Source organism: Dicentrarchus labrax, unplaced genomic scaffold (genome assembly GCF_905237075.1).
Source record: "Dicentrarchus labrax unplaced genomic scaffold, dlabrax2021, whole genome shotgun sequence".
In the NCBI taxonomy this organism is placed as follows: Eukaryota; Metazoa; Chordata; class Actinopteri; family Moronidae; genus Dicentrarchus; species Dicentrarchus labrax.
Genome location: NW_026136719.1, coordinates 36311414 through 36325979, shown reverse-complemented (window position 1 = coordinate 36325979; position 14566 = coordinate 36311414). Strand labels below are relative to the sequence as shown.

At 39.6% G+C, this 14566-nt stretch overlaps 1 protein-coding gene across 1 annotated transcript; it reads left to right on the top strand.

Annotated features, from left to right (window-relative positions):
* Nucleotides 1–9051: 9051 nt before the first annotated feature.
* ppp1r3b (protein phosphatase 1, regulatory subunit 3B) lies at nt 9052–13610 on the top strand. The gene is made up of 2 exons (XM_051378601.1): nt 9052–9220; nt 11530–13610. Exons 1-2 carry the CDS (start codon nt 9198–9200, stop codon nt 12398–12400), a joined length of 894 nt encoding a protein of 297 aa, XP_051234561.1. The 5' UTR covers nt 9052–9197; the 3' UTR covers nt 12401–13610.
* Nucleotides 13611–14566: the final 956 nt, after the last annotated feature.

Genomic DNA, 14566 nt, shown 5'->3' with positions numbered 1-14566 from the left:
TGGTCCAGTAAAATGCTTGATATTTAGTATGTTTTTATTCATCAGGGGCGCATGAAACACTTTAATGTAACATATTTTATTTTAAATGTAGGTTCGAATTATAGCTTACTGTTCTTAATACCTTTATTTTGAAAACCGGAAGTGAATACGCTGTAAATTTAAGTGTGGATGATTTGACCATAGAGATCAGAGTAACGGCTGATTTGACCACAGTTATCATATCACAGTCGTTATCTCGATATCTCGAGAAAATTAACTCGTTATGACGGGAAAACGGAGGAAATAAAATGTATGAATGCATGGCCCTTTAGGGCTTCTGTAATATGTATATATTATATTATATATATTATATACCATTTCATCTGTCCTACTGAACCTCCCAGCAGCCAGGGTCTGATGGTGACATTCTGGTCCTGATCCAATCACGAATGAATATTTGGCACATATCTGGCAGATCTGAACAGGGCCGATCAGCTTTGGTATCTTTTGGTTGTTAAATGGTTGTGAGCAGACGGTCACACCGTGTCAGCCTTTCAACATCCAATAATGATCCGCCTGAGTACTTTAAGAAAACAGCACTGAGAATGTCCTCGTTAAAAAGGAGGGTTGTGATGAATTAGGGTACTGGCACTACTTTTTAAAATTCATTTTTATTTTGTTGAATACTTTTTTTTTTTAGAGGTTGTTATTGAGGCCTTCTTCTGCTCAGAACCATCAGATATTGATCTGTTGATTGGCAGCCAGATAGAGCGATTGGTTCGTGTTGGCACTTAAACAGCGGGCGGGACAGTTTATCAGTGTATCACTTCAGAGGAGATAACTGCAGGGCGCACACTGTCAGCATCATCTTTAATGGACTGAAACTGTATTTAACAGAGGGAACATCGGCAACCACAATCAGTTAAAAACCAGTTTAAAGCACATAGTTGGTGGAGTCAGCCCACCGGGAGCTGAAATATGGCCACTTCCTGTTTAAACGGCCATTTTGTTCTTTCAGCATCTTCAATAACCCCTATATTGTCTGTATAGCTGACTATTAATGCTAATTATGCCAATTGTCCAACATATGCAGGTTAGCATCTGAAGACCCAGACTGAACATTTCTAACAGAGAACTCAGCAGTTCTGGTTCACAATAGGGCTCTATTAGCTGCAAACAGACTAAAACTGTGTGCTGGAAGTGTGACACACACACACACACACACCTGTAGAGATGCCAGTTTGCCTCCTGGGCTCTGCCCTGGTACACTGATGTGCATTCACTGTAAATTTGATGGGAACATTGCTGCAGTCTGTGCTGTTATAAAGATGTGTTCTGTTGTTAATGATGAAATTCTGTTGGAATTGTTCTGAGTCCAGTTTGTATCACTGAATTGTTGTTTGATGACACCTTTTTATTTTGTGTCTGCTGTCTTTTATCTCTCTCTACTTTATCTTCTATTATCTGCCCAGACTCTGTCAGGCTGGTGGATGGGACTAGTCTGTGCTCAGGCAGACTGGAGGTGAAGTCTGACCAGTCTAACCAGTGGTGGCTCTCAGTGTGTGAAGCTGACTTTGACCAGCAGGAGGCAGAGGTGGTCTGTAGGGAGCTCGGCTGTGGGGCTCCTTCAGTCCTCCAGGGGGCGCTCTATGGAGAAGTGGAGGCTCCAATGTGGACCAAAGAGTTCCAGTGTGGAGGCCATGAGTCTGCTCTCCTGGACTGTAGAAGCTCAGGCTCAGCTAGAAACACCTGCTCACCTGGAAAAGCTGTTGGACTCACCTGCTCAGGTAGAAGAGGAGCTGCAGCTCTGATTGGTTCATTTCTGTTCTGATGAAACTCACTTTATTCTTTTACTGATGACTCTCTTGTTTCTGTTCAGAGCCTGAGTCTGTCAGGTTGGTGGGAGGAGACAGTCGCTGTGCAGGAACACTGGAGGTGAAACATCTGGGAGAATGGAGACCAGTGGATGACCGTTTCTCCCACTGGACCCCGAAGGAATCAGTTGTTGCCTGCAGAGAACTGGACTGTTTCTGTACGAGAGAAAAAGGAGTCCTCAGACAGACCTGTGTGGTGGATCAGGTCTGACTGTGCTCTCTCTGGATCTTCTCTGAGGGACTGTGTAAGAGCAGAGTCCTCTTCCACCATTCTGAATCTCACCTGTTCAGGTAATCCCATCAGTCACATAATGTACACAATGTATGTGCAGTCTGCTCCATGTTTTCTTACTGATGTCAGTCCACTGACATCACACTGTCTGTCATCACTCTCTCTGTGATTACAGATCAGCTGGTTCAGCCCAACATCTCTGTGACCTCCTCCATGGACGGGGTCTCCCAGGCCCAGCAGCAGGGGTTTGGGTCCTCAGGGGCTCCACCTTCACCATCAGCTGCTTCATCCAGCCACAGTACTCAGGAGGCTCCTTCCAGCTCACCTTCACCTCCTCCAACACAGCACACAACTACACCCAGCCGGCTGTCCGTCACTCTGCCCACTTCCTGTTTCCTGCTGCAGAGCCCGCCCACCAAGGAAACTACAGCTGTGTTTATCACGTCTATGTTTTTTTTCACAACTTCTTATCTGAGAGCCGTCTGCTGTCTCTCACTGTCTCAGGTAAGCTGAAGCAGAGAAACTGTCTCACTGACTGTTTACATGCAGCTTGCTGACAACAGAGTAGTGTTGTTTCTGGCAGCCTGTTTTAATTTTAGTTTTAGTCTAGTCTTTGTGTCAAACTGTCATTTTAGTTTTTATTAGTTTTAGTCACGTTTATACTCTTTTTAGTCTAGTCAAGTTTCAGTCGACTAAAAGTCTGAGCATTTTAGTCTTATTTTAGTCAGAATTATCCATGACTGTTTTAGTCTAGTTTTAGTCGATGAAAACTGATGACATTTTAGTCTCTTTTTAGTAATGCAATTCTATTTAACCCAGTTAATATAGTACAAGTACCTAGTATAGTATAGACAAAACCAACATTTTCTTTAAGTCACCCATTTCACAAGTCAAACAAGGTTATCTTATTGTTATATTATTGTTACCTTATAGACTCAAGAATACATAAAATTCCAGACACGGAAGACGCTCTGATTTGAATTTACAACATATTTATTTGACATGTAATATGTAAGAAGTACACACATATAAATTTAAATTAAATAAATAAATAAATAAAATAGCTTCAAATGACAATGCCAGAAAGAATTGACATTACATCCAAGTTTAACTTAAAGAGAAACAAGGTGCTTGAATGCTCGAGCTACAATAACATAATAAAAAAGTGCAAATAAAATGTGTGTCTGTGACTAACGTTAACCCACCGCAGCTGCATTAAATAATGCCGCGAGTGGGGATTGAGGAAGTGATGCCGCCTGTGTCTGCACACTCAGGAAACAGAAATATTTCAAAATAATAATAATAGCGAGACGAAATAACGTTATAACATTTTGTCTCATCTCGTTTTGGTCAACGAAAATGAAGAGATATTTTAGCAGAGTTTTTATTTTGCAAACCACATTTAGTCAGGATTCGTCAACAATATTGCATTATATATTTGATTATAGTTTTCGTCACATGACCACCATTTACGTTGCGTCTCGTCTCGTTTCCGTCATGTGATAAAGGTTTGTTGACGACGAAAGCAACACTACAACAGAGTCCATGCATGTTGTTGTCTGAGTGACACTGTGACTGCTCTCGTTGTGTTACACACATCATATAGCAACCACACTTATAGAACTGTGGCACCGAGCGTGTTTGGTTACCAGGATCACTTCTCTGAGAACTGACTGATGTATGTGACTGTGAGAAACACCTTCTGACACATCTGTCGTAACAGCCCTCAGCCCCAAATCACCATTTTATAGTCCAGTTCCTCCACCTAACAGAGGCAAGAAGGGCGGTGTGCTCAGACACCTTACTCAGAGGTGCTCAGAGAACCAGGGTTATCCTGGAAACCAAATGTTGTCTTATACTCACTATCTCACTATGGGCGTGAACAAAAATACAATAATAAAACCATCATTGTATCATGGTGCGCCCTACATTGTCAGTACTGAGTAACTGCAGATATCAGAGCAAACACTTTCTGTAGCAGCTAGAAGTTCTTGTGTTGGGGATTTTTCCACATAATTCCTTTAAAGAGGCTTTTAGTTTCTTTACCCTTTGGGGATCTTGCATGCACAGCTCTTTTCAGATCCACCCACAGATTGTCAATGATATTTGGTTTTCCAGATCTAATCTTGACCTCCACAGTTCCCCTAAACTGCCATCTCTTAATAACATTTCACACTGTGGAAACTGCAACCTGACAACACTTGTAGTCTTCTCTTGCATTGTGGACATCGGTAACTTTTATTTTCAAGTACAAACTAATTCACAGATTGTGTGATGTGATGACTGTCCTTGTGTTTGATCAGATCCAACAGTTCATCATCAGTTCATCAGAGTGGTCGTCATGCTGCTGACTCTGCTGGTGGTGACCATCGCCCTCTATGTCTGCTGTAAGGTACTGACACTGTCTGTTGTTTAGAGGACTGACTGAAATGAAGCACTCTGTCTGTTTATTGAACTGAACAAGGGACTCATGCTGTCATGTCCCTCCAGGCCAGCAGGGGGCAGAAGCCGGGCAGACAGGAGAACATTGAGCTGGATGATTATAACCCAGGTGTTCCTGCAGCTGGAGGAGGTCCGACTGAAGAGGAAGGAGCTCAGGGAGCAGAGTAGGACCTCCAAGGAGCTCCTCTCACATCCACATGGATTCACAGCTCACACAACCATCAGCTCAGTCCACGATTTTACATTTTTATACTCATTATATTTTTATTAGTCTGAGCATGAAAAGACCAAAACTAACCACATGTTAGTCCGTCTCTCAATACTTTCTGACTTCCTGTTTGTTGCTGCTGAAGACGTATATCTTTAAAAACACCTCACAGATATATAGTTTCATTAGCAGGTATATTGAGATATTAAGTTTATTACTTTACTTTAGCGCCCCCTTGTGGTTGACATGTTTTTTTTGTTATGAAGATTTCCTCCTCCAGGACTTTGAAAATGTTTTGTATCATAGATGGTTCGACAGCAGGACAGAAAATAATCAGAATAATTCAAATGAGTTCTAGAAAATTCATTAGTTTTGAAATCAAGAATTATTATTATTTTTGTACAGTAAAAACAGGAATTTTGCCTGATTTTTTGATGAATAATTTAGCTTATTTTTCATGCATTTCACTTAATTTTGTGATAATTTTTTTAATTTGCAACGGATCAGAGGTGGTGATACGTTTGGAAATGGTCGGTATTTGTCCGATGTGGATCATTAACAGATTTTACATTTATTTTTATATGATATGATCTTTCCTTTTTGTCCAGTGTTAAGTAATTCAGGGTTTTGCTTATTTTGTACAAACGTTACTTAATTTTGAGATAAAGGATTTGCTCATTTTAGTAATTAAACCATTTTCTTGTTTTCTACAATTATGGATTTTGCTTATTTTACACAACTTGTGCCTGCTTTTGTAAATAATGCTTCCTTTCGTAATTACAGATTTAGCTTATTTTGTATAAAGTTTTTGTTACTTTAGAATGAGACGTTTTTATCTACAGAGGGAGCGGGTCCTCTTCTGGCGGAGTCCGCCATGTTTCTACAGTAAACCAAACAAAGGTTAGAAAACATTAGACACCCTTGTAAGGGGTGGCTTGATTGTGAAAGTAACAACTTCAGGCCTCCCTCCAAAGCCATTCCCCGAAAACACATTAACAAACAGTTCCCGCCTGGTGCATCATTTCCAATCAGTTCATTCAGACCGAAGCCAACGATTGGCTATGCTCATTAAAGGCCTGCAACAGACGCATTTTCTTCATTTTAACAAATATAGAAAAAGATTATTGATTATATTAAGAGTCTTCTGAAATACATTAACGACCCCAAATTGTACAAAGATTGCATAATTTTGTGATTAAGAGTTTTGCTTATTTTAGTCAGATTGTTTTTCTTTTTATTCAGAATTTTTCATTTATTGATTGCTGTTAAAATGTAAAGATATTTTTTTTGTTTAAGTATAACAAAATATTAATAATTATTATTACTCTACATTCATTACTTTTTAAGGATTTTGCTTATTTTTTACAAAGGTTTCTTAATTTTGCCATCTTCATTTTTCTTACACTGTACAACAGATAGATTATAAAATAGATTTTATAGTGAAAAATTGTTAAACCATGCCAATAAAAATGCCTTTATTTATACAGCATTTTATATTACAGACATTATTACAGATATAAAGATATAAAGAGAAGTATAACAAACAATTACATTACAAACATAACTTTTGGTTTTGGGGACTTTGGGGTTGAAAATAAATGAGACAAACACTTTAAGTTCCCCATAGAAGCCTTTTGAATGTAAAAAAAAAAGCACTTTAGGGTAAAACCCAAGAGTCAAACCACTTCCAGGTCGCCTAAGAGGCTTTGTAATTTTGTGATTAAGGATTTTGCTTATTTCAAATCAATTTAGCTTATTTTGTATGAACTGAAGAACCTCTAGTGACTAACGACTAAACACAGAAACTACAAGGAGTCATTTATATCAGATACTTGGTACCTTTGGATTAAACACTGATCCAGTGTAAAGACTTAACAAGTCAAATTAATATCAAACTTATTTGTCTTTTAGAATAAAATAAACTTATTGATCAATATGTGAAACCAAACATTTTGATTTTGTCAGATTTTGTGTTTTCACCTCAAACTGAAAAAATTCAGCTTTTCCTTAAAATATAGTTGTTAGTCATTAATTGGTCAATGATTTTGTTTTTATATAGATTACTGTAATGAATGTATCACTATCAAATACTATAATAATAAAGTTTTAATTTTTTTAGTTTAATAAAAATATAATCTTTTTTTAATAACAATAAAATATATTACTTATTCAGGTGTCTAAAATAAAATGGATGGTATTACTTAAAGAAATTATGTATTATGTTTCGTGGAGTTATTACATAAATGTGTTGTTACATCTTGTAATCATATTTTCATATGTTATGAATATTAATACTAATAATATTGTATTATGTATTATCTATTGTAGAAATAAAGATTTACATTAGGGCTGCACCATGTGGTCAAAACATCATATTGCAGATATTTTAACAGATATTACAGAATGATTTGATGGTTGTTGCATCACAGTTTTCCCTTTTACGAAAAACAACATGATGGATCCTGATAATCTCATTATCTGTTGGGGTCTGTAGTACCGAACAAACATTTGTAGGTCAGGACTTCTCTGCAGAGCTGCACTACTTCATCATAATGCTGCTGTCACAAGCACTGTAAAAGTAAAAGTTTTCCCATTAATTTTACAGATTCTTTGTTTTTTTAGAATTTTAGAAAGAAAATAGACTGTAAATGCTCATAAAACTACTGCTTATTTAGAGAAAATTTAATTTTAATACATTTGCAAATCTATAATTTAATCACAGATATTTACTGTTTGTTTAATATATTAAACTGTTAAATTCAAGTTTAATACTGTTGATACAATTCTAAAATGATGTAAAATTAGTGACAGTTTACTTTTAAAATTCTGATTAAAATAAGAAAAATCAAATAATAACAGACACACTCTTCAGTAAATTTAAACCTGAATATCTGTATTATAGCAGTGTCCGCTTGCAGCTCCCGCGGGCCCGAAATATATTTTACTGATTTTTTTTAAGAGTGCACATTGACCTTCATCAAACAACTGCAGCTTGTTACTTTGAGTAAGTGTGCAGCCCATATCACATTCTGTATTTAATGTTTGGCCTGTTTCAGGACGTTCAGAGAGCTCAGAGTGTGCGGTTGTGATCGACCTGAGATTAATGTTTCACTGCCGCTGTTTCAGTCACGCTGATGAGGAAAGAGCCCGGTGTATGGCGGTGCAGTCAGGGACAGGGTCCTTATCAGAGACCTCATAACTTATCATAAACCTGATCTTCGCTCAGGTTCCCTGAACAAACATTTACATGATGAGCCTCAGCCATCAGTTTCGTAACTTTGTTACCGCAGGGTCGACAGAGGCCAAAATGAACTTTTTATGTACTGCTGCACTTTAATGCTGCAACTTCTGCTCAGTCAGAAAGTCCCTGAACACATCACAGCAGTTCTCAGGTCTCTTCACCGGCTTCAGGGTGTCAGAGTCCTGCTGCTTGTCTATAAATGTCTCAGTGACCTCTGGGCCTCTGAGGTCGGCTGCTCACTACACATGGAGAGGCAGCAGTCCTCCAGAGGACATTAGACCACCTTTAGAGGACCACCTCACCCTCCTACTCTGTATCTATGTCCCTGTTTTCATTCATTAAAGAAGGTTTCTGCATTACGTAAAGTGTTCAATGTGTTCAGTGTGACTGAAAGTACAAATGAGAAGAAATTTAAATATTCAAATAAGGCATTATCGAATTATTTCAGACAATTTGCAATACAAAAAATAAAAATCTCCTAATGTAAGTAAGCAACCTTTGATACCTATTATATAAAAATAAAAATAGGATTATTAATAGCAAATAAAGTAATACAATTTTAATGTGAACATGTAATTAAAAAACAATAAAGTGTTTAAAAAGTTAAATAAATCAAATTAATTCAAAAAAGAAGTAGAGCAAATGAAATGTGATCATAAAGCTGAAAACTGTTTACTGATCATGTCATTGGATAAAGTCAATAAAGAAAGTGAACAATCACATTATCATATATTAAAAACAACAAACTCAATAACTGCAGAAAGTTCCATTAAAAACAGAGATTTGATTATTTCCTATTTAATCTGTATTTATATTATTTATAACAATCAGACTTTATAGGATTCTTTGTTGATAAATTCAGTTGTATTTTCTGTAACTGTAATGGATTACATTGAGGTCAGAATGAGCAGTTTTGGCCTGAAGGAGCTTCCATACCGGCTGTCAGCAGAGGTCCTGCGGCCAAGGTGACGCTGCACTCTGCGTCGATCACTCCGCCGCCGCGCTCTCTGATTGGCTGCCTGCCACTGTTCACGTGAACCCTGTGTGGGATTTGAGCCACGAGAGAAATATGCAACACGTTGAGAGTGTGAGGAGGGAGAGAGGGAGAGAGAGAGGGAGGGAGAGGACGTCTGGACTCCACAGAGACCTGGTTCCACAGAGACCCGGTTCCGACCCACTGCAGACAGGCTGCCCGAGTCACCTCAAAGCAGAGCCCGACAGATGGTTGTCCGGAAGAGTTCCAGGTAAAGTCCGTGCTCTGGTCTACCTGTGCGGGTCTACCTGTGCGGGTCTACCTGTGAGCAGCTGCTAGTCGAGACGCGCAGAGGGGGTGTTTTCGGTTTCTGCTGAGCCTCAAACCAAACTCCCAAACTTCCGCATTACTGCAGGAAGAGTGGGACAGCTGGGAGACACTGACAGTGTACTGATCCAGATCCAGATACAGTACTGATCCAGATCCAGATACAGTACTGATCCAGATCCAGATCCAGATACAGTACTGATCCAGATCCAGATACAGTACTGATCCAGATCCAGATACAGTACTGATCCAGATCCAGATACAGTACTGATCCAGATCCAGATCCAGATACAGTACTGATCCTGATCCAGATCCAGATACAGTACTGATCCTGATCCAGATCCAGATACAGTACTGATCCTGATCCAGATCCAGATACAGTACTGATCCTGATCCTGATCCAGATACAGTACTGATCCAGATCCAGATACAGATACGATGCAATACTGATCCTGATCCAGATCCAGATCCAGATACAGTACTGATCCTGATCCAGATCCAGATACAGTACTGATCCTGATCCAGATCCAGATACAGTACTGATCCAGATCCAGATCCAGATACAGTACTGATCCAGATCCAGATCCAGATACAGTACTGATCCTGATCCAGATCCAGATACAGTACTGATCCAGATCCAGATACAGTACTGATCCAGATCCAGATCAGTACTGATCCGATCCAGATACAGTACTGATCCAGATCCAGATCCAGATACGTACTATATCCAGATCCGATCCAGATACGTACTGATCATCCAGATCCAGATACAGTACTGATCCTGATCCAGATCCAGATACAGTACTGATCCAGATCCAGATCCAGATACAGTACTGATCCTGATCCAGATCCAGATCCAGATACAGTACTGATCCAGATCCAGATCCAGATACAGTACTGATCCTGATCCAGATCCAGATCCAGATACAGTACTGATCCAGATCCAGATACAGATACAGATGCAATACTGATCCTGATCCAGATCCAGATCCAGATCCAGATACAGTACTGATCCAGATCCAGATCCAGATACAGTACTGATCCTGATCCAGATCCAGATACAGTACTGATCCAGATCCAGATACAGTACTGATCCTGATCCAGATCCAGATACAGTACTGATCCTGATCCAGATCCAGATCCAGATACAGTACTGATCCAGATCCAGATACAGATACAGATGCAATACTGATCCTGATCCAGATCCAGATCCAGATACAGTACTGATCCAGATCCAGATCCAGATACAGTACTGATCCTGATCCAGATCCAGATCATACTGATCCAGATCCAGATACAGATACGTGCAATACTGATTGTCCAGATCCAGATCCAGATACAGTACTGATCCAGATCCAGATCCAGATACAGTACTGGGCAGATAGAGGCTGGTTCCTGAATGCAAGAACTCTCTGTATGTTCTGAATATTTGATATTGATCAGTATCAATAACAGCAGCTGATCAACTGATCAATAACCCCAAACAGTGAACTCAATAACTGCAGTTTGATTATTTCCTGTGAATATTGATCAGAGATGAGTTTTCCTGATATATTGATCCATTCTCTGTATTCTGTATTATTTATATATTAATATTCTTCTTTCTGACAGATTCACTGTTTATTGATTTAGCGATCAGCTGATTGGTTTCTGATACAGGACGAGGCTGTTGATCAGAGAGTGAAGCTCTGTCAGTATATGCTGGGATCAATAATAATATAAATAATAATAACAATGTAAACTTTAATCCTAATAATCTAAGTGAGTTTTCTCCACACAGATATAGACTCACTGTACATATTCATATTGTGTAAGTTTTCTTATAGGCCAACCTTCAGTGGGCCGGACCTCCTCCTACTTCACTGTAAACTACATTCTCAGTGTATGTGCACTGGTATTATATTATAATATAATATATTATATCGCATTATAATATATTAAAATTATATTATGATATAATATAATATATATTATGATATAATGATATAATATAATATAATGTGATGTAACATATAATACGACAGTGTTCCATCTAAATGTGTCGAAGATTTTAACCAAATTTAGAGGAAATCGGGGGTGAAATAAAAGAATGATGTTTCCATCCATTATTAGGAGTTGGTTGAGGAGATGAGCAGGAAGAATAATAATAATAGAATAATAATTATATTTTTTAAAACCCTCATATGAAATGTGTCTATAGTAGATCAGACTCAGTCTGTCCACAGTCCATCATATGTCTCCTCTCTCTTTCAGTGCACTGAGCGCGTTTCCTCCCGAGCTCACCATGCCGATTGACATGGCGTTACCTCTGTACCTGTCCAAAGAGGAGTTTGTCTACAGGACGTCTCCCAAAACTCGAAGACCTGCTCTGAACTCCTGCCTGAGGTTCCAGCACCCTCGCTGCATCGATCAGACTGAGCCCGAGGATGGAAGATCCTCCAGGAAATCCAAGAAGCGTGTGACGTTTGCTGATGATAAAGGCCTGTCTCTAACCAAAGTGAAGATCTTCTCTGAGTTCAACGATCCCATCGATATTCCTCTGAACATCCAGGAGATGCTCAACTCGGCTCTCTCTCTGACAGCTGAGGAGGACCAGCTGGTGCTGGACTTCACTCAGCCGTCCTCGGACTACCTGTGCTTCCGTCAGAGCCTGGAGAGGAACTACGTCTGTCTGGAGCACTGCGTGTTGAAGGAGAAGGCCTTAGCAGGAACCATCAAGGTCAAGAATGTGTCCTTTGAGAAGTCTGTGAAGCTGCGGGTGACCTTTGACACCTGGAAGAGCCACACAGATGTAGACTGTGTGTACATGAAGGACACGTATCCCAGCTCGTACAGCGACACGTTCTCCTTCAACGTGTCTCTACCTGATGAGCTGGGGCCGCACGAGTGCGTCGAGTTCGCCGTCTGCTACGAGGTGGGTGGATGCGAGTACTGGGACAGCAACCATGGGGAGAACTACAGCATCGTCTGGTCCTCCAGGAAGAGGAGCCACCGGGACGCCTGCAGCCGCCAGTCCGACTTTGGGATTCATTTTGACCGATACGGCAGCCCCACCTGTTCACACGGTATCTTCCCCGATTGGCCGAGTTACGCAGGATACGAGAATACCGGACCGTACTACTGAACAGGAACCACGTTTGTGGTTGGTGTGGGTTTTTTTTAAATGTCCTGTTGTCCTGTTGCACATCACTGTAAACTCATCTACTTTAAATATGTCACCTGGACTTTGTTATTGTTGAAGAGGATACCTGTGGCCACCTCTACCTCTACTCTACAGCAACTCAGAATCACTTTCATTATCACTTCACAGTATTTTCTTCATTAATAGATCTTTAAAATGTCTGTCGCAGTGTCTCACAAAGCGACCCAGAGAGATTAGTTTAGTGTGAGAATAGACTGTATAATTAAAAATGGCTGTAGTCCCTTCTTCTGGTTTCCCAACTGGAGAATTGGCGCCACCTATTGTTTATCTGATGAACCAGCTCACATACTGCTGCTGGATGGAAACAAGCATTCACACATTGTCTGTTGCTGATTTTAATATTTGTGATACGTTTCTATGGATACATGTCTGTTAGAATGAGAGTGAGACCCCAGAGACGTCACTGTGTCCCCCTCAAACCAAACAGCAGCTGTGAGGTTAACAGAAGCTGCTCTTAAGTTCATGTATAGATGTGTTGCCACCATTAAAGACAAATGATGACTGTTGTCTTTGTAACATAGTTCTAATGATCTCTGCCATTATCCATCTAAACTTACTAAAAATGTCCATCCGTTGGAGCTCGGCCTCCAGCTGAGGTGATGGTTTAATATTTCACAGGAGCTGTTGCTTCAGATGGTTTCCCAACATGACACAGCTGAAGTTTATCTGGTTTCTCTTTCACAATAATCTACACACGTTCAGTTACAATATGAGGTACAACACCAGTTTTTGGAATGAAATGTGTCATTCATGTTACTTTTTAGTGATTTTTCTTAAGTGAACTAGTTCTACGTGGTTTTTATCAGGATGAGAGGCTGTCAATCACTGCTCAGGTGGCTCTTCATATGGAGTTCTTCCTCACTGTGTCTATATTTCAACCTTCTGTTTGAACACTAGGTGTGTCGGTGTTTGCACACAAGAACAAAGATGCTGCAGTGTTAAAGCTGTTTGTAATTTAGCATTAGCATTGATTTCCTGTCTCTTTTTAATGTCCCTTTGTCTGCACATGCTCAGTGTTGAGGTGTCTGAATGGGTTGTTGTGATGCTGCTCAGTAAAATTAGTAAAAGTGTTATTACAATGTTTTGTGCAAAAAATTGTGTACAAGTACAATAAAATGAAATATTTGTAGAATTTTAGTTTGACTTTTGTTTAATTGCACAAACACAATAAAATCTGTGAGAATAAAAGAGGGTTTATTAATGAGCTGCAGCTAAATGATGGAACACAAATCCACACAGTTCATCAGCTCCTGTGTGTCTGAAGGGTTCATATGGAGGTTGCAGCGTATATCCACAGTATACTCCCCTGGAAACACGCATCTACTCACAGATTGGTTCCTGGTTCCTGGTTCAGCTCACTGTGAGCAGAGTGGGAGGGAGGAGAGGTCCACAGTTTATATTCAGAGTAAAATGTCCACAAAGAGTGCGGTTGCTTTATCAGTTTGATTTTGTGTTTGTGTTTTTTAGTATTTGGTGAGGCTGCAGCCAGCTCTCTCTCCTCTCAGTCACGTTAAGTTTTGCTTTAAGTGTTTGAATTAAACTGCATTGAAATCGAAATGTACACTTCACACTGAATGACAGTGTGTATGGAGGGTGGGAGGATGGTTGTTTGTGGCGGCTCAGGGGAAATGAATGGATAAAACAACCTTAATGTTTGTTACTGCACAACTGAGTGTTCCCATGGAAACCTGTGGACTAGAGTTTGTTTGATTGTTCATGTTATAATAAGATATATATTATATTGTTATATTCCTCAATCTATCTGTTCTCAGCACAGTTTCCTCAAACAGTGTCCCGTAATAACAATATAGACAAAGTTAACTCCAAACATTTGTTTTGTTGTGAGAATATTTTGTTTATTCAGCAGTGTATATGACCTGCATGTCTCTGCTCGATGACCCTGAGAATGTAGGACAGATGATGTGGACGTGGACCTGAAACATCATCCTGTCCTGCTGTGTTTGTTCTGCAGGTAAAACAGGTTCATTTATGTAACCAGACTGAACTGTGGGAGAAAAGACAAGCACAAGTTCTTTCCACTTATTTACTCTCAGACAGACTTCAGGCTTTAATGCTGGTTATGGAACT

Bases quoted from the DNA above. Each gene is read 5' to 3' on its own strand.
- ppp1r3b (XM_051378601.1), top strand. From the start codon at position 9,198: ATGGTTGTCCGGAAGAGTTCCAG. The intron at 9,221-11,529 runs GTAAAGTCCGTG...TCTCTCTTTCAG, and splicing joins GTTGTCCGGAAGAGTTCCAG to TGCACTGAGCGCGTTTCCTC.